At 46.1% G+C, this 20,716-nt stretch overlaps 1 protein-coding gene across 1 annotated transcript; it reads right to left on the reverse strand.

Moving 5' to 3' along the window:
- Positions 1-16,924: 16,924 nt before the first annotated feature.
- On the reverse strand, positions 16,925-20,443 carry LOC147737562 (uncharacterized). Its single transcript, XM_086936505.1, has one exon. The coding sequence runs from the start codon at positions 19,549-19,551 to the stop codon at positions 18,397-18,399; it is 1,155 nt and encodes a 384-aa protein (XP_086792631.1). The 5' UTR covers positions 19,552-20,443; the 3' UTR covers positions 16,925-18,396.
- Between the last annotated feature and the right edge of the window lie 273 nt (positions 20,444-20,716).

Raw genomic sequence — 20,716 nt, forward strand, 5'->3', positions numbered from 1 at the left:
TACTCAGCGTATGCCAGGGGGGTGTTGATCTGGGTGAGGGCGGGGATACCCTTTCAAGTGCTGAATCAAGTTGTGGATCCAGATGGCCGGTTTGTGGCGGTGGAGGGGAGGTTATATGGACGGATGTGGTTTTCTGCTGTGTATATGCGCCGAACACTGATCAAGCTCGATACTTTGATGGCCTCTCGGGGTCCTTGGCCTCTTTCCTGGCGGGCCCGATAGTGTTAGGGGGGGACTTCAATTCGATCACGGATGTGGCTCTGGATAGGTCCCATCCCCCCCTGGTGGACTCCCCGGTGCGCAGGTTGGCCGCGCACAGGAAGGACTGGCAGGATAGATGGGGGTTGCTGGATGTCTGGAGGGAGCGGCACAGGGAAGTCAGGGACTATTCCTTTTATTCTGCTCTCCATGATCTGCATGTCAGGATTGATTCGGTGCTCTGCGGTGGATCCCTAGCCCCACTGATTTCCCATGCGGAGTACCTGGCTAGGACTATCTCAGATCATAACCCCCTATTGGTACACATTCAGTGGCAGCGAGAGCGCTCAGTGATACCAACATGGCGGCTTCGGCCGGAGACGCTTGAGGATTCTGTGTTCAGCGACGCGGTTCAGCAAGGCATTGATAGCTATTTTGGAGTGAATGAGGGCACGGCCACGAGTAGGTCCACTGAATGGGATGCAATGAAAGTGGTGGTGAGAGGGTTGTGTTTGGGTAGGTTTTCGAATGCTCGCACGACTGTGTTGAACGCACTCATGAAAGCGGAAGAGACTTTGAGGGACTTGGAGCGCCGCAGGCCGGCTAGGCCAGATTTGCAGACCCAGTTATTGGAAGCGAAGGAAGTGGTTGCCACCGAGACGGAACGTTTAAGGTGCTATGACTACAGGCAGTATATCATCAGGGCACATGCGGAAAGGGACAAGGTGGGCACCCTCTTGGCCAGACTAGCTAACCCGGAACTTCGGGGCTGCCCGATCCTCAGCATTAGTAATGCGCGGGGGGAGATGGTGTACTCCCAGGCAGCGGTATTGGAACGTTTTAGGGGGTATTCTGAGGAATTGTACCAGAGTCAGCTGGGAGTGGGGGTTCAGGACATTGTGGAATACCTGGGGGAGAGGCAGCTTCCGGTCCTGGACGAGGAGGACGCGAAGGAGCTGGGTAGCCCGATCACGCTCACAGAAATACGGGTGGCCATCAAACATATGGCCCGTAACAAAACGCCCGGGGTGGACGGACTGCCGATTGAATTTTATCAACAGTATGTGGACAGCTTGGCTCCCAGGCTGCTGGTGGTGTATACGGAAGCTTTTGAGGCTGGGGAACTGCCTGGGTCCATGCGAGAGGCCTTGATTGTACCGCTCCTAAAGCCTGGCCGGGATGCAACGGATGTGAGGTCCTATCGCCCGCTATCCATGCTGACGGTGGATTACAAGATTCTGAGCCGAATCCTAGCCACCAGGCTGGCCCCACACATGACGGGCCTGGTACACAGGGACCAGGCCGGGTTTATACCCACGAGGAGCACGGCGCTGAATATTCGCCGCCAAGTGGGAATAATGGACGCCATCTTGGACGGGGAGGGAGCTCCGGTGGTCCTGTCCGTAGACATCGAGAAGGCCTTTGATAGCTTGGAATGGGCTTTCCTGGATGGAGTGTTGGAGAGGTTTGGCATGGGCGAGGGGTTCCGCAGGTGGACGAGGGTCTTATATACCTCGGCGACGGCGAGAGTGCGTTTGGGCGGCCTGGTGTCTGCGGCGTACCCGGTGGGCAGGGGCACGCGACAGGGATGTTCTCTGTCCCCCCTATTGTTTGCTCTGGCGATGGAACCTTTGGCGGTCCATGCGAGGTCGGGTGACAGGTACGCGGGAATAGCCAGCGGCGGGCAGTGGCATTATATATCGCTATATGTGGATGACTTGCTCCTGTACCTCGCTGACACCACGCGGGCATTGGACGGAGCGATGGATCTGTTGTCGGAGTTTGGCCGGCTGTCGGGCCTTAAGGTCAATTGGGCGAAGACTTGTGTGTTTCCGCTGCGAGCGGGATCGCCAGACCCCGGCGGCGATTTGGACGTGGTATGGGAGCCATCTTGTTTCACCTATCTGGGAGTTCGCATCTACCACGCAACTGCGGACCTATTGGAGGGCAACATTGGTCGATGTGTCCGGGCACTGAGGGGCAGCTTGTCTTTCTGGTCGACCCTCCCGCTGACGGTTCTGGGTAGGATAGCACTTTTAAAAATGGTGGCGCTCCCCCGCTTCCTCTATTATTTCCGGACGCTGCCTGTCTGGATTCCTCAGGGGGTCTTTAGAGACCTGAGGTCAATGATTATTGGCTTCCTATGGGGGCATGGCCACCGTAGAGTGGCCCTGAGCACGCTACTTCGCCCCAAGATAGAAGGGGGCATGGCTGTGCCCGATTTCGAGCTGTATTATCTAGCGGCGCAGTTGCAGGTCCTTACACAGAACGTGGCTAGGGTGTTTCGGGGTCCAGAGGAGGACCGGGATCGGGGGATACAACGCCATGTGCTGTCCTATATTATCATGCAACAGCGGCTCGAGTTGCGGGCCCTCACCATGGAGGAGCGGACGCTCCGGCTGTGCTGGCAGAGGAGCCTTCGGAGAGCGAAGGCGTCGCGGCCTTATGCACCGGAGATCCCGATCGGCATGCTGACGGCCTTGCCGCACGGGGGAGACTGGTCCCCATTGCTGGATTGGGAAGAGGCGGGACTGCAGGTAGTAGGCGACCTATACATAGACGGGGCTTTGGCACCGTTCGAAGCGCTCCGGGACCAGTTTGGGCTGCCCGACGGGGGGTTCCTCCTGCATGCGGCGGTGGTGGCTGCCATACAGAAGCACTGGAAAGGGGGGCTCATGGAACCGACAACGACTATGGCGTGCCAATATGTGGTGATGGCGGCAGGTACGTTCAAAGCTGTGACGTGCCTCCATAATAGGATGCTGAATGAGGGACTGGAACCGCTCCAAGGGCTCAAGACTAAATGGGAGGAGAGCGTGGGCCGGCCCATACCGGATACGGCATGGGGCCACATCCTGCGGCGCACGTGGAAGGGCACGAGAAATGCGCGCTTTCAGCAAGTACATTTCTATGTGCTTCATAGGGCCTACTTAACTCCTGAGAAATTACAGCGGTACTTCCAGGTGCCGGATGCCCGATGCCCACGATGTTCGTCTCTGGGAGCGGACATGGATCATTTGTTTTGGGGGTGCTCGCACTTGGGGGCCTATTGGGCGGAGGTAGGGGAACTCCTGAACAAAGTGACTGACAGGGAGGTGGAATTCGATATGGTGGCGTGCCTGCTGCTCTGGTTCCCGCACACCAAACACACCAAGGTGACGAGCAAATTCATTGACCTGGGTCTGATATTGGCGAAGAGGGAAATATCGTGGCATTGGAAGTCCAGGGGGGGACCCTCACTGCGTAGATGGAAGAATGAATTGCTGCGGTGGTCTGACTGCGAGAGTGTGCTCCGGATGAAGCAGGCTGTCAAGATGGGGAACGAGAAGGCATTGGATGCGGCGCGTGCATGGGAGTTAGTGGTGCAGGCCTTGCGTGATTCTTTGGTAGAGGATGAGGATGGTGAGAATTAAGCCGGTGGACACCGCGGGGCGAACACAAAAGTATTATAACCCGCACTGTAGTGGATCCATCCAACTCGACAGGACGAGGCATACACCTTAGCAGTTGCCAGGGGGGGGAGCTTTGGGGGGGTTGGTTAATGGGAGTTTGGGGTGGGCCGGAGGCCATTAGCTGGTAGCCCGCCAGGGCACCTTGAATCTACTAGGATGGTGGGTACTGTGTGGAGTGCGGAATGGTTGGGGGGAGCGGCCAGGCATGACAGAACCATAGCGCCTAGGGCAGGTCCCGACATGGGCGGTACCACTGATTATCACTGGGATGGCTGACGGGAGCGATGTTGAGGGTGGGGGGGTAAAAGCAGATACGAAAAACGACATTTCAACCATGGTCCCTATGGGACGTGCACCGTGATGTTTTCCTATTGAATGGAGTAATATGCCGCCCGGCCTCCGGGATGCGGGCTGAATGGCTGTGTACGATTTGGGTTTTTTATTGAACGGGGGGATGTCACGAGTGAACTGGCTGACTAATTGTATCCTGTGGTTTATAACTCTGCAATAAAAATATATTTAAAAAAAAAAAAAAGAGAGTAAAGGCTTCATGCAGGGTGTTAGAAAGAAAATGGAGGAAATCCAACTTGGAGCATGAGGCATCGCGCTACTGAGTGGCTCATTAAGCCTAACTAAACCGCTGTAACATAGCTAGGTGATCCTACCTAGGTTCCCGCATTATGGAAGCTAGGAATTCCTCTCGGGAGCTCTTTTCTATCCTAAAGGAATTCACAAACCCGAGGTCTAACAACCCACCTAAGAATTATGTGAGGATCTAGGGAGCTACTTTACTAGCAAAATGAACGTGATCTATCGCGCCTTTGGGCCTGAAGAGGTTGCTCTTGAAAAGGTCCCTGTGCCAGAAAACCACTGTCCTTCGAGCCTAGAATCTTTTCCCAACATCTCGGGGAACAAGTAAGACTGTTATTACCACAGGTGAAATCGGATCCCCGCTAGACCGGGTGCAGCCTGCTGTTATGTCTGAACTAACCCCAGTCTTATCTTATGTGCTTGCTCAAGTTTGTAACATCTCAATAGGCACAGCGATGGTGCCACGAAAAGGGAAATGTGCTTGTATTAAAACTTTGCTTAAAAAGGCATTAGCGCTATCACTGTGAGACTTCGGCTTATCCTATTCAAATACCTTCATAGAGCCTATTACACCCGTGAACGATTGTGGAAAGCTGGGTTGATTGAATCCCCGGAGTGCCTGCGCTGTGGAGCCCTGCCTGGATCCTTATTGCATACTGTGTGGTCGTGTGCTCGATTGTCTGGCTTTTGGAGGGGTGTGTGGAACTGCCTGTCCGAGGTCCTGGGTTGGGATCTTCCCCGCACTCACCGATTGGGGTTGCTACATGTTATGGAGGGCATTGGTGGGAACATCTATAAACGTCACTTGCTGCTCTTGGGGCTTGTTGTTGCCAAACAGGATCTGGACCGGGCGTGGAAGGGAGTGAGGGCCCCCCCCTTGTCTGCGTGGAAGGCAGGGTTGGACTACTATATGGGACTTGAGAAGCCGATCTTTGAGGCAAGGGGTTGCCCCCGCAAACACTACAAAATCTGGAAGCGGTGGGCCGACTACAGAGGACTATCGCTGGATCCCCCAGCGGAACGAGAAGAGGACATATGATTGTGCTAATGTTCCTGGCCCGATTCTGTGACACACCCGTCACACTACACCTAAACCTTTACTTGCTGCTACCTGTACACGTGCGTGGGGAGGGGGGGTAGGGGGGGTGGTCCTGGGAAATGGGGAGTTCTGGGTGTTGACGGGGTAGGGTGGGTTGTGGGTTTATTCATATTTGAGCCTATTTTAGGTACCTAATTGACCATTACTGCATGTTTTACGAATTGTGTCCTAACTGCTGGTGGTGATCTCCGAATTGTGGGGTGCCACGATGTTGTTGCCTGCTTTGCTCAATAAAAATGGTTGTGAAAAAAAAAAGGCATTAGCGGACCTTATGGATTTACAGAATTTTAGACCGATTTCCCTGCTTCCCTATTAAAAAATTATGGAGACACTAGACAAGCGGCACCTTTCCTGCTACTTGGAACAGAATAATTTACTGGACATATCCGAGTCGGGCTTCCGTGCTTCTTATAGTATGGAGGCCACTTTGTTGGAGGTTACTGACACTTTAAGAATGTCTCTGGACAAGGATATCCCTGTGATGTTAGTGCTGATTGATCTCTCGGCGGCCTTTGCCACCATCTCTCATCGCATCCTGTTGAGAGATTGGTGTCAGAGGCATGGCCCTTAAATGGATACAGAACTATCTGTTTGATAGAACACAGAGTGTCCAGTTGGACTCTTTTGTGTCAAAAACCACTTTGGTAGATAAAGGAGTCCCACAAGGCTCAATATTGAGCCCTACCTTGTTCAATATATATGTGGCCCCCTTACCTGCCACCATTAGGAATTGTGGTTTTGAAACTATATCCTCTGCAGAAGACACACAGGTGATAATCCCCTTTGAGGCTAACCCTTCAGTAACCAAACTTAAATTTATAAACTGCACGATCAGCATCGCAAGCTGGATGAAGAAGAATTTCCTCCAAATCAACTCCTCGAAAACAGAGATCTTACTGTTTGGCAAGGCGGAGGAGATATGGACCCCAGATTGGTGGCCAGCAGAATTAGGAGAATCCCCTTCCCCTAGAGGATGGGCTAAGAACCTGGGTATCAAAATTGACAACAAATTATCCATGGAAGAGCAGGTGAAGACTGTGTCAGGCACGTGTTTTGGAACCATGAGGATGTTCAGAAAAATCTTTCAGTAGATCCCGCTAAATGCCAGAAAGACTCTTATCCAGTCACTCCTAGTTAGTCGACTGGACTATGGCAACTCTTTGTTGGTGGGAGTAAGAGAGGACTTGGCAGCCAAACTTCAAGTGGTTCAAAATACAGCAGCCCGTCTTGCCCTCAATAAGCCTGCTCGAACCCCCTCTTTACCTCACTTTCACCAAATGCATTGGCTCCCCATTAGAAAACGAGCCATCTTTAAGCTGTTGTGTATGGTTTTCAAGGCCCTCCAGGGTATGGGCCCATCATATCTGACAAAAAAATTGATTGTTGTCAACTTGTACGACAGCTTCGATCCAGCAACCACAACCTGCTTTGTACTCGGAGAATAAGGAAGACCAAAATGAGTGGGCTAGCCTTTCCTTATCTGGCACCCAGTTATTGGAACTCTATCCCCGAAGAGCCCCGTGCCTGTTCCAGTTTCTTTCAATTTAAGAAACTGCTTAAAACCTGGCTTTTCTAATCTGGTTCCCACTGTCAATAGGTTGTTATCTTCTCAAGCGCCGAAAGATCCCCTGGGATGGATCGCTGCACCCAATAAATGACCAAAATATAAAAAATAAACAAAATAAATGATAAACACCTCTGTTGTATACAATCTATCTAACTCATGCACAGAACTATGCTCAGGAAACCAGGACCTCAGTGTATTGTGGTGTACCAAAAACCCACTTCAGTGCCCAGAAGCCCTTTCTGACTAGAACAGTGCCTCATTCATTCTTGGTATGACAGCGAAGCTACCAATGATTAGACAAACCAGAACAAGCGACTTTGGGACCTCTCAGGGATAGTGGGAATTAAGAACACTCTTTTCTTTTTATTCTCATAAATGTCCACAACGTGAGCAATCAGAGACACGGTATAGTTTAAAATGCTTATTTCAACTACGTGCTCTAAGATGCAGTATCTTTACCGACATACGTAAAAAGATGCATAAAATCAATACAATCAGCATTGTTACAATTCCATAAAATACAAAGGGAGAAATCCTATTATAATGATAGTGGAACCAGGTCTATAGCGCCTTGTGTACCACCGTCCCTTGGCTAGGAGCTATGTATTATAATAATAGAAGATCTCTAGGTTAAAACGGGGACCGCATACCTCCAAAGTCAGGTGAAGTGAATCACATCCCAGATCAGCAGAGCTCTTTGTTGATTGAAAGGTTTTTTCCAAGTGCTAGACTCATGCATGCAGTGCAATATTAAAAGCACCTGAGTTTCAGAAAGGAGCAGCTGTGTTTGTGTTGTGTCTAGAGCGTGGGCCGATCAACCTGCATCAACAGCACACATTGTTATTTTAACCTTGAACAGTTTGTGCAGACTTGAGGTTGCAGTGTGAGTCTAGAGATATGAAAAACAGACCGTTCTCATGTGAAGGAAAATCAAGAGACATGTAGTGTCATGTGCAAAAGCAGCAAAATGGCGTTTGAGCAACTAACTCACTTATGCTAACATAGCAATGTGTGCAGGCAGAACCGTATCCTGAATACACCCTCCCTTGATCGGACCAATGCACGAAAAGAAACATAAGAAGAATGCAGAGTTCAAATTCATCCGAGACAGAAATAAGTTCATTCTTGTCAAAAAAGGGGTCACAAGGAAATGAAAGGGGCAAAAAGAAAAGAATGTCTATTAAAAAAGAAAAAAAAATGCAAGTGATAGAAAAAAAATAACACCACGGGGAGAAGCAAAAAACTTGAGTGATGCATCGCATGCTGGATCGTGGCCAATCGAATCCATCAGCGTGTATGCACAGTATGTCGCAACAGCCTCCAAAAGGGAAGCCATTGTTATTGTCAGCAAAGAGTCCACCATTCAGTTTAGTAACGGAAATGAACATACATGTTCTTCAATTGCAGGAGCCTCTAGCACAATCAGAGGACAACTTGCGTGTTCTTCAAGATAACCTCGTTCCAGGAAGTCATGCGCAGCCGCATATATGTCCCAATTTGGCAAAACTCAGTGTTCTGCTGTACAGACCATAATCCCGATTCCAGAACAGGCAAACTCATGAGCCACTAAGGGGCTCAATAGATGGTCGAAATCTGGAGCAGGAGACACCGTATTTGAGAGACAGAGTTTTAAGGCCCATTCGCATTGGCAATCCAGGCAATGGAACGTGGGGAAGCCGCCAAAGATGCTGGAAAAAATAGAATGAAAAAATGCCAGTATCACACCAAATATAGTTTGAAATGAGGTCACAAGGCCGGAGCTAATTTATTTTATTTATTTATTTTATTTATTTATTTGATTTATATATCGCGTTATAACCCAGGGGTCTCGAAGCGCTTTGTCAGGATCCACACAGCCGAGTACAGAAAGCAGCTGGTCATAAATTAAAGGCCACCCCACGCTTGCTGAAAGAGCACTGTTTTTAATTTCTTTCGAAAGGACAACAAGTTGGTTTCCTTCCGCAGTTCCATTGGCAACTTGTTCCAAAATGCTGGGAGAGTATAGGAAAAGGCGCGACCACCTTTTGTAGCCAGTCTACAGCGTGGTTGAGTGAGGAGGGTAGCTTCTGCAGATCGTAGCGCCCTGCCCGGCCTGTAGGGAGTCAGGCGGGATTTCATATAGCTTGGCGCCCTAGCATAAAGGGCTTTGTGCACAATGCACAGCCCTTTAAACATTACCCTCTGCTTAACTGGCAACCAATGCAGTTCTCGCATGAGGAAGGATTTTTTTCATTTTGAAAATTTTATATAGCGCGAACAAGATCTTTGCAGATATCTGAGCGCTTTACAAAACAAGGGGTAAGAAAAACAAGAGAGTGTTTAACAGACTATTTGAGCACAGAATAGCTGTAGGTAATAAATGGGTAGCAAAATAGGGTAGGCACATCAAGGAGCATAGTCGATCAGACAAAACAAATAGTACAAGTAGGTGCAGAGTCTCAAATAAATACAAGGTAAATGTTCCGGTGAATTTAGCCATGAGGATAGCTTTTACTTCCTTCTTGAAAAATGCAGTGGAGGAGATAAGTCTGGTTTCTGGAGGGAGTGCATTCCAGATCCTGGGTGCCATTCCTGAAAAGGAGCGTTTATAAGTATTTTCCTTCCAGAATCTTCGAGGTTTCAGAAGAAGATTTTTTGTGCTTCTGGTGGCTCTTGAGCCACCTGAGATTGTCAGCTTCTGAGTGAGGTAGCTGGGCGAGTTGTGATGTACAGCCATGTGCGCAACAGCTAGTGGAGAACCACTGGTATACCAAACGCACAGCAATATTTAAACGCATTACACACGAAATCACTAGAATTCAAAAATGCTAATAAGCTGTCTGCCTCCACTATTTAGTACCGTTAATAAAAGTGAGTTTGCGAGTTTAGCGTTTTATTAATGGTACTAAACAGTTTTTTTGATCCAGTGATAAGTCTCGCAGCAGCGTTCAAAGAGGCTCTTAGGGGTGCGGTTATTGATAGGGGGAGTCCGCAGAGGGCGACGCTTCCGTAGTCTATCCGAGGAATGACTAGGGCTTGTACAGCAGTTTGGAAGTCCTTAGCTGGGAGGAAGGGTTTAAGATTCCTCAAAGTATTGATTTGGAAATTAGCTCCCTTAGTTGCCTTGCTGATATGATGTTGCATATTGAGATTGGCCTCAAGGGTTATGCCTAAGGATATCGCGGAGTCCACGATGGTAGGTTGGACATTGAGTGCAGTTAGGTGCTTAAGCCATGTTTGAGTGGTGGAGATTTTCGCGGGAGGTGAGATCAGAAGGAACTCAGTTTTCAGAGCATTGAGTTTGAGGTGATTTTCGGCTAGCCATGATTGGGTGTTTCTGAGCGTTGAGTTCAGAAGTTTGATGTCTTCGGGGGATTGTAATTTGAGATAGAGTTGGGTGTCGTCAGCGTACATGTGAAAGTGTACATTAGATGCTTGTAACAAAGTGGTGAGTGGCTCCATGACTAGGTTGAACAATGTTGGGGATAGGGAAGATCCTTGTGGGACGCCTAATGTTACAGGCACAGGTGGGGACATTAAGTTGTTGCTCTTGAATTTCTGAGACCGGCTATGCAGAAAGGAAGTAAACTACTTGAGTACAGTCCCTGATACACCCATTCTGATATTTAACTGCTCGAGTAAGTTCTCGTGTTTGACAGTGTCAAATGCTGAAGAGAGATCAAGTAGGATGAGGAGGCAGGTATTGTTCTGATCTAGGTTTTGGAGGGCGCCATCAATTATGTGTGTCATAGCTGTTTCCGTACTGTGTAGCTGGTGTCATCGGCATTTCATTGCAATCATCGGTGTCATCAGCATTTTTTTTTTAAGCTTCAATGCAGCTCTCGATGATCCCAGAACTTCGGAAAGCAGAGAGCACCGGGATCGTTGTGTGCATCGCCGGGCACAGTCTGCGGGTCTGCTCCCAAAGGTCCCGGGAACATCAAGGGGGCCTTGGGAAGTCAGAGCCATGAGGCGAGGACCAAGATCGGTAATGCGGGCAGCGGGCAGATCCACGAAGCAAAGACCAGGATCGCCAATGCGGGCAGCAGCAGCTGGGGGCCAGGACGAAGGTGAAAATGCCGTCGTCGGGAGCAAGAGCCTTTGTCAAGGCAGTGCGATGACACACCCAGGGGTTCGGGTTAGTTGCCCAGCCTGCCTCGATAAGAGTTGCCGCGAGTGCCCCAGGACCGCTCCTTGAGGCTCTGCCCAGTCCGCCCCTAGCGCTCCACTCCGGACGCTTCACCTGGGCATCGACGCCAGCACTCCAAGTGCAGACCCAGTGCAGACCTGGTCTTCAGCAGTCCGGTGAAGGTGGGGATGATTCCAGACGATTCGGACTCCACCGATGGCCAGCACAGCTTCCCAGGAGACCGCAGGACTTTCAGCAGGCTCCAACCATCCACCTCGGACTCCACCTATGGCCAGCAGCAGTCCGGTGAAGGTGGGGATGACTTCAGATGACTCGAACTCCTCAGATGGCCAGCACAGCTTCCCAGGTGACCGCAGGACTTTCAGCAGGCTCCAACCATCCGCCAGTCAGGTAAGAAGAAACAGTAAAGATTGCTGGTTACAATCCAGTTACTTATGTGTGTTGAGTTCCTCGAAACAGTGGGTGCAAACAGGGATATTTCCAAAAGTGGGATTCCAAGCACTAAATAATTGCAGCACCAATAAATTACGTTCTGCCCCCTGTGGGCAGTTCTCTTTCAAAATTTAATTTTCTGTCATAGTGGTGTTGTTTTACAACAAATACTGTGTGCTTTCCACAACTCCGGCGTAGTTTGTGGAGTCTAAATATAAACCCTCAGCATCAAAGGCAGCATAATATTTCAAATCGGAAAAGAGAGCTTCAATGGCTTGAACATCTCAATCATCAGAACATATGTTGTGTTTCACAACATCTCCCATTGAAACACGAAGTACATTAGGAACATTAACCACCTCTGTGGGTCCATGAATTTGAAATTTTACAGCATCTCATTCAATAACATCTAGCACGGGCTACACTGTGATATTGACAAAAGTTTGGTCTCTTTTCATGATGTGTGATGAGGAGTGTGGGGCCAAAGTTCCATCAATTAATCAGATTTTTGATCATTCAGTTATATAGTGTCCATTAACCATACGGAAAATACCATCACAAATCCAATCGACATGAACAAAAAAAAAGGAGATGAGAACCAACCACATGTAAGTCCAAGGTGGAACCAAAAAATGTCTTTTAAACCAAGTAACAAAAATAGAAAACCTCAATGGTGCACTCGATGTTATAGAGTCAGAGTCAAAGGAAAAAAGTGACTGGTCAGCTAGACTTGTTTACATACCAGGCAATGACAAATCTGTGGGATATGTATACTCAGTATCTTCATGTGGATCGCCAGCTGGCGAATTTAATAATGGATTAGTGACTGTGAACATCTCTATAGCAAGGTCGGGATGTTAGTGTCAGCAGAGGCCAAAACAGAATTTCTCAGCAGTGCTGGACAAGAGACAGCAGGAGTCATACTAAGAAGAATCGTCCACTCGTTGTAGTTTGGCATTGTCAATGGAGTCGTACCTGTTTCCCTTGCGACCAGGAAGTGGTGGTAAAATGAATGTTCTTGTGACCTGCATGCCAAGCACTGGAATGGGTGCATGAAACAAGGGGCTGAACTCCTTGTTCTCCACCTTCTCACAGACCAGGTCACCAACTTGGGGTAGCCAGCTAACTACCGGAATTTACCGGAATCTGTAGAGCAGCTTCAGCTCCATATGTGGAGGGCAAGTGTTCCTTTGAAAGACTGTCTCGAGTCTCTTATAGGTTCTGTAACACAGAAGAATGATTATCTACGTCAAAGAATACGGCTGTCGCCGCCATGTCTAGACCATCAAGGTCCGGGACAAACATTTTTATGCCAAAAAGCCTTTTGTGCGGGTCTGCCCACCCAGAGATCTTCTAGGAAGATTATTTAGTGCACGTAGTACCTAAAACCCTAGCTGTCAAAGATTGCTTTAAGTCACGGTTCATTCGCTCCACAACAGAATTGCTCTCAGGTCGGTATGGAGACAAAAATTTCACATGCACCCCCAAAGACCCCATGGCTTCCTTGTACACCTTAGAGGTGAACGCTGGACCTGATCAGAATGGAAGGTGCCACATGCAAAAATTCCCACAAAGACATGCAAATCTCGGATGACAGTTCAAGCATCAGCACTCCTTTGTGGCCAAATGCAGAGAAAACGTCCACTGCAACTAAGATATACTTATACGCAGTATCAGCAGAAAAAGGTCAGCAGTGATTAAATAAACACAACCAAGTGGTCTATTAGATATGTACTGCGGAGTTTGTGGCAGCCGTGCAGCAGTTGAAGGTTTAATCTGCTGACATACATAACAAGAAAGGACATATTCACAAGTTTATTTATACAATCCACGCCACCACTAACGCTGCTGTAAGATAGAGACATACGCTGAAACGTCGGCATGAGCCGAGGCTATGACTTCGCGAGCGACGGTTATCAAGGGTAACCTGCGGTCCGCGTGAGGAATCAGCCTGTCACGTTGTTAATTCTCACATAGGGAACCTTATCAGGACTTAAATGATAAGGGTATTTAGAAGGGAAACCCTTAGGGTAATTATCACCGATCTCTGTAGCAGCTATAGCTGCCAAGATGTCTTCATCATTCTTACTGTTGGATCTTGTAACTGCTGCTACTTCATATGTTGCTACTGCGGTCTTTGCTGCTTCATCAGCAAGACTGTTGCCAACAGCGTGTACTCCTACACGCTGGTGACCAAGAGTATGAATAACATTTACGAGAGGCAGACGTTCTTTAATAGGGATTCCCTGATTTTGGTGTAATGCCGGTACGAGTAGTCTCGTGCGATTGGAATTTTTCCATAATAGACTATAAAAAACAAAGCTTGCCCTGACGCACCTTTCTCAAACTTTGCTATAATAGGAGGTTAGGGGTTTCCCCATGCCGAGGGCAAGCTTGACAAAAAAGAGGGGCCATTGCTCAATAAACGGCTAGTAAGGGATTGGGACCTTTTACCCCTCATTCTCACTAACCCAGCACTAGAGCACGTAGCTCTGCCAACTGGGTGGTACAGTCACCTAATGTCTGCGTGTGCATGACATCGGACTTGAATTCTCCATTCACCATGGTACCAGCCACGATTGCGCAGGCCACTGAATAAGAATGCTTAGATCCTATCGCCGGTTGCATAATCGGGAATATAAATACGCCCGAAATTCAAAAATCCCAGCAAGAATTGTAGTTTTTTCAGAGTTGTAGGAGACCATAAACATGCGCATTTCTCCAGGAAGTGAGGTGCAAGTCCTCTACCTTCATTGTTGAGCCCAGGAACAACACTGTGAACTCCGCAATGTCTGACTTTGCAAAGATAAATTTATAACCGAAGTCCGCAAACATAACTATGATGCGCTCAATGCGACACATATACAGCCATAATTTGTCATCCATTAGATAAATATCATCAATGTACGAGTACGCATCAGGATCAATGCCATCTAAGAAAGAGACGACACGTGTGGCAAAGACACCTGGGCTGTTTTTATAGCCCATGGCCAATCTTTTAAAATGTTTTTGCTTGCCGCCACAAGTGAACGCAGTCCATTGACTACTAACGGAGGACAGCTTATGACTAAAAAAAGCCATTTGAAATGTCTCGTTTGATCTTAAATCTATTTCGCATCAGACTGTTAACGAGAGCTGAACTGTGGGTGTTCTGTACCGCACATGTACGACAATGTGAATTTAAATATTGATAATCCAAAACCAGAAAACACAAGAATATGTCTACACCCAATTAATTTTCAAAAACTTATTTCAGATCATAGGAGAAACACAAACTTATTGAGTTTGACCCGGTATTTTTATTTATACCTGTCTATTTCGAAGAAAAAAATTCATTCTTCTTTTGAAAGTTTCGCAAAAAAGGAAAAAACTGTACATTCAATACATTTAAATTCCAACACAAGTATCATACATTCCACAAAAAATTCACTATACAAACACAAAAAATTGAAATTTTCAAAAAAGTGAATCTGAATTCATAAAGAATGAAGAGACAAAGTCAAAAGGAAGGAGCACGTCCTAAAATAAGGATGACTTTTACAACCAGCCAGAGCTAGTTCAAACGCTTAGTGATATTGATTGCTACCTCAGATGTGCCGACGCGTTTCTAGTCCGAGGAAACCAGTACCCAGACTGTCATCAGCGCTTTGTCACTTTTCTGTGTAAAATGCAGAAAACAATAAAGTTTTAATTATCTAGCGTGAAGCCTCTATTCTTCCTGGTATTGCACTAAACAATCTAAAATATGTACCTGTGTGTCTCTGATGTCCTGGCCTCTCACGGTATCGTCAGGCTTAGGGAAAACTTTTTTATGAATCTTTGTATTCAAGATAGTGGCTCAAGCTGTGAAACAGGACATTTTATGTTGACTGCCTGTGATAGAAGGAAAAAGTCTGAGTTTCTCCACTCATTTATGTACACGAAGCGGGGAGGAGGAAGAAGATGCAATCTTACTCATTCCTACCTCTTTTCCAGGCTCGGAGTCTTAATAGCGGCAAGTGGTTCGCCTGTGCTTCTGTTTTCAAAAGCAGGTTCTGATAAAAGAAATTGTAACAATATTGGACCCATAATCTTGTGTACCCAACACCAGCGTCGTTTGTTGCCACCAGTTTGCTATATAACGTACCTTTGCCGATGCGTAGGTACTGGATTGAATTACTATATCCTGATTACCATCAATCACCAAGCCCGGCAGGGGAACACGCTCCCTGTGTCAAGAGAAAAGATCGATACATTTGTATCCGACCTGAGCAACACGTCTAAGTCCAAACGGACGGCTTCCTACATGAGGTGGGCTGTACACACTTGATTCTTTTCTTTAAAGGTGTAACCGGGATAGCTTGTCTTTATCGCACGGCTCCTAAAATTATAACAAGACTTATTTACCGCGTGTAGCTTTTAAATTCACACGCGTTGTGCCGCTTACAGAGTCGGCATTTTTAAAGAATATTTATTAAAACTTGTTCCGCTGCAAGAAACATATTGAACCTAAGCCCTATGTACCCCAACAAAAAAGATATAAAGTTGACACAAGTCGTCAATCGGAGCATTGAGATAACGTGGATATGGTGTGAACCCACCTAAGACTGGTCAAGTGGCCCCAGGAATTGACAAGGGACCTAACCGAACCGGAATTACGGTATGGGGGAGGGTGCCATTAAACCAAACACGATGCTGCCATGCCGAAATTGGAATCTCTTGTGTCCTATATGGAGTATAGTTCACAGGAATCGCAGTGTGAGTGTATGTATGAAACGTATCCTCATCCGCATTTATTGCAGGAAACGTGACCAAAGAGTAGAAAAGCTCAAAGGGGAATGCCGAATCAGCAATCACCACAAAGATAACAGACATACCATTGTCTGGTACTCCAAAGTGCGCCAGATGACGCCGGAGCGCTGCCCAACTATGGTGAGCTATGTCAATATCACCCATGAGGACATAGAGAAGAAAAACAATTTATATAAGTTGCAGTACAACAAAAAAGAGTAGTAATTCAAAATGTGAACCGTTTTATTAATCTCATGCTTGAATTAATCTATAACACATTCGTATAGGTAGGTTAATCCGTCACGCCTGTTAACCGGAAAAGGTGTTGAGGGTATTGTGAACAGATACAAGCACTAATCAAGACTTTGGGTGCCATGTTGTGGGAATTCTGCTCATGCACAGAACTATGCGCAGGAAACCAGGACCTCAGTGTATTGTGGTGTACCAAAAATCCACCTCAGTGCCCAGAACCCCTATCCGACTAACAACAGTGTCTCATTCATTCTCCGTACTACAGCGAAGCTACCAATGAAAAAGCGACTTTGGGACCTCTCAGGAATAGTGGGAATCAAGAACACTCTTTTGTTTTTATTCTCATAAATGTCCACAACATGAGCAATCAGAGACACGGTATAGTTTAAAATGTTTATTTCAACTACGTGCTCTAAGATGCAGTATCTTTGCTAACATAAGTAAAAAGATGCATAAAATCAATACTATCAACATTGTTACAATTCCATGAAATACAAAGGGAGAAATCATATTATAATGATAGTGGAACCAGGTCTATAGCGCCTTGTGTACCACCCTCCCCTTGCTAGGAGCTAGGTATTATAATAATACAAGATCTCCAGGTTAAAACCGGGAACCCCATACCTCCAAAGTCAGGTGAAGTGAATCACATCCCAGATCAGCACAGCTCTTTCTCGATTGAAAGGTTTTTTCCAAGTGCTAGTCTCATGCATGCTGTGCAATATTAAAAGCACCTGAGTTTCAGAAAGGAGCAGCTGTGTTTGTGTTGTGTTGTGTCTAGAGCGTGGGCTGATCAACCTGCATCAACAGCATACATTGTTATTTTAACCTTGAACAGTTTGTGCAGACTTGAGGTCGCAGTGTGAGTCTAGAGATATGAAAAACAGACCGTTCTCATGTGAAGGAAAAGCAAGCAGTTTGTCTTTATAAAAACAGAGACATGTAGCGTCATGTGCAAAAGCAGCAAAATGGCGTTTTCGCAACTAACTCACTTATGCTACTATAGCAATGTGTGCAGGCAGAATCGTATTCATCCCTACACTTTTACAGGTAGCATGAACAGGAACACTTGGATGTTTTTCTTTGTAAATCTTCATCGCCAAATAAAAACCACCAGTGTTTCTTTTCTTTTATTCCACATTGAGCTAGTCTCCCAGTGGATTTCCTGTTATATAGCGTTGTTTTTTTTATGTGCACCGAAGTGAACAATCACTGGGAACAGACACTTTCAATATTCTACAAATCTTTGGTTTTCTTCATTTCTTCTAGTCGAGTCTTCATTCATCTGGTATTTGAATAACCCACATAATTATATACTTGTTCCTGTAATTCCTTCATCTCACAATAACAGCACTGTTCTGCTCCTGTCTATGTCCTCAGATGAGTCAATATTATTGTTAATGTTCTTAAGTTCTTTTTGAATTCACTGCATTTCTAGGATTATTTCTAAGTGAGTTAAATGAAGGTGTGTGTTCGCTGAGGCTATGTAGGATCAGAAATTGACAAAAGCTTGTCACACTTTTAGTGCAATTGTAAGGTTTACCCCAGGTGTGTTTGCAATTGACAAAATCACTTCTGACATTCATTGCAATGCTCATTTTTACTCTGTGTATGTTAGTTGATGTATCCGAAGGTTTAATAACTGACAGAAGATATTCACACATTCACTGCACCTGAAGGATTTTTCTCTGTGTGCATTAACTGATGAATCCTTAATGCGGAAGATTTCCTAAAGGTACTTCTACACTCACTACAGTTGTACGGTATTTACCGAGTGTGTGTAAGCTGATGTCTACATAGGCTTGATAATTGACTACATTTCTTCACACATTCATTGCACTTGAAGGATTTTCTTCTGCGTGTGTTCGCTGATGCCTGCTTAGGAGTGATAATGGACTTCAGCTTTTCAAGCATTCATGGCATTTAAAAGATTTGTTTGCCCTTTGTGAGCTCGCTGATGATTTCTTAATGCTGAAGAGTAAGTAAAACTACTGCCACATTCATTGCAATGGTAAGGTTTTTCCCCTGTGTGTATTCGCTGATGTCTCTGGAGGCCTGTTAACTGACTGAAGCTCTTTACACATTCCTTGCAATGGTATGGTTTTTCCCCAGTGTGTATTCGCTGATGTCTCCGGTGGTCTGTTAACCGACTAAAGCTCTTTATACATTCACTGCACTGGTATGGTTTTTCCCCTGTGTGTGTTCTCTGATGTGTGTGGAGGTGTGATAGTACCCTAAAACTACTTCCACATTCATTGCAATTGTATGGTTTTTCCCCTGTGTGTATTCGCTGATGTCTGCGGAGGTCAGTTAACTGACTGAAGCTCTTTACACATTCACTGCACTGGTATGGTTTTTCCCCTGTGTGTGTTCGCTGATGTGTTCTGAGTTCTTGTAACCGACTGAAGCTCTTTACACATTCACTGCACTGGTATGGTTTTTCCCCAGTGTGTATTCGCTGATGTCTCTGGAGGCCTGTTAACTGACTGAAGTTCTTTACACATTCACTGCACTGGTATGGTTTTTCCCCTGTGTGTGTTCGCTGATGTGTGTGGAGGTTTGATAATTGATTGAAGCTCTTTACACATTCCTTGCAATGGTATGTTTTTTCCCCTGTGTGGGTTCGCTGATGTGTTTGGAGGTCTGTTAACCGACTGAAGCTCTTTATACATTCATTGCAATGGTATGGTTTTTCCCCTGTGTGTATTTTCTGATGTGTGAAGAGGTTTGACATTTGACTGAAGCTCTTTTTACATTCACTGCAATGGTATGGTTTTTCCCCTGTGTGTATTCTCTGATGTCTGTGGAGGTTTGAAATTTGACTGAAGCTCTTTACACATTCATTGCAATGGTATGGTTTTTCCCCTGTGTGTGTTCGCTGATGTGTTTGGAGGTCTGTTAACCGACTGAAGCTCTTTATACATTCATTGCAATGGTATGGTTTTTCCCCTGTTTGTATTCGCTGATGCTCTTTTATGGTTTCTAATTGGCTAAAGTTCTTGACATATTCAGTGGAATTGCACGATTTTTCTCCTGACCGTGTTTCCTGAAGGGTCAGCATAGTTAATAAACCACTTGCTTTATTTTCACATTCCCTGTATGTGTGTGATATTGTGGACGCTTGATTTCCGATTTAACAATAAAATACAAGACTCACTAAATACCTGCCACATTTGTAATATCAGTAAGGCTTCCTTGTGGGTGATTGCATCTTTAGAATGGATAATGGCTTCGCATGCTTGCGGGTAAAGCTTAATCTTCGTTCCGGTAGGTGCAAATTGGGACAATACTCTGTACTTCAGAGAGCAGATCTCCGCTTTCCTTTAGCCTTCAGTTGTTCGGCTCCACTTCGTTGTGCTTTTCCCTGGTGCCAGTGGTTTGGCTAGAAAGAGTTTGCAATACACCTAGAGCACTGAATGCTGGTCTGTTGCCAGTTTCAATAGCGAAGCACTACTCTAGCCACATCATGATGGTGAAGCGACTTGTGATGTGTACAGCTACCCCAAAGAGTGTCCCGGGGCAAAGCACAGGTCACAAAAAGAAAGTAAATCAGTTTGTTTCAAACATGGACAAAAAGCCAAGTTTCCAACCTTTTTTTAAACATTATCATGTTGCTAACAGCTCAAAGCTGAAGAGGGAGTTTGTTCCAAGCTATGGATCCCAAATAGACACGAGACCTTCCTCCAACTCTCATACCGGCCTCATGGTCAAAGCTGGTCAGCAGGTGGTTTGTCAGTTTTGTTGTCTTAGTTTTGTTGAGGTTATTTCTTCGTCTTGGGGTGTCGAGGTGCAGAGCTCAGACTCGTACACTCACTGAATTGCCTTTGACTGCGTCTTCCTGGATCTGTCCTCTGCCTCTGATTGCACTGATGTTTTTGGAGCTCCTTATTTTTGACAATTCGTGCTGGTTTGATGCGTTATCTTCATTATTCATAATCAATCCATGCATTTAAGACTTATTTTCTGTTGGATGTAACGAAATGCAATATTACTAAATATAAATGTAAAGAATGTGAATACACAATATTTAACCAGCTGTAGAAGACATCTCTTCTCTACCATATTTGAAATTTAGTAAGGAACATTTTACCATACATGGATATTTCATTAAAACTGTGGTTGAACATGTCACATTGTACTTACTTCTGAAAAGGCGGTGATTTACCATTATTCACAGAGTAACTTACTAAAGAAAGGGCAGCTACAGAGCACTCATGTGCTACAGG

The sequence above is a fragment of the Lissotriton vulgaris genome, chromosome 1_1, assembly GCF_964263255.1.
Source record: "Lissotriton vulgaris chromosome 1_1, aLisVul1.2, whole genome shotgun sequence".
Classification (NCBI taxonomy): Eukaryota; Metazoa; Chordata; class Amphibia; order Caudata; family Salamandridae; genus Lissotriton; species Lissotriton vulgaris.

Excerpts from the sequence above, each read along its gene's own strand:
- LOC147737562 (XM_086936505.1), bottom strand. The coding sequence starts at position 19,551 with ATGCTGACCCTTCAGGAAACACGGTCAGGAGAAAAATCGTGCAATTCC.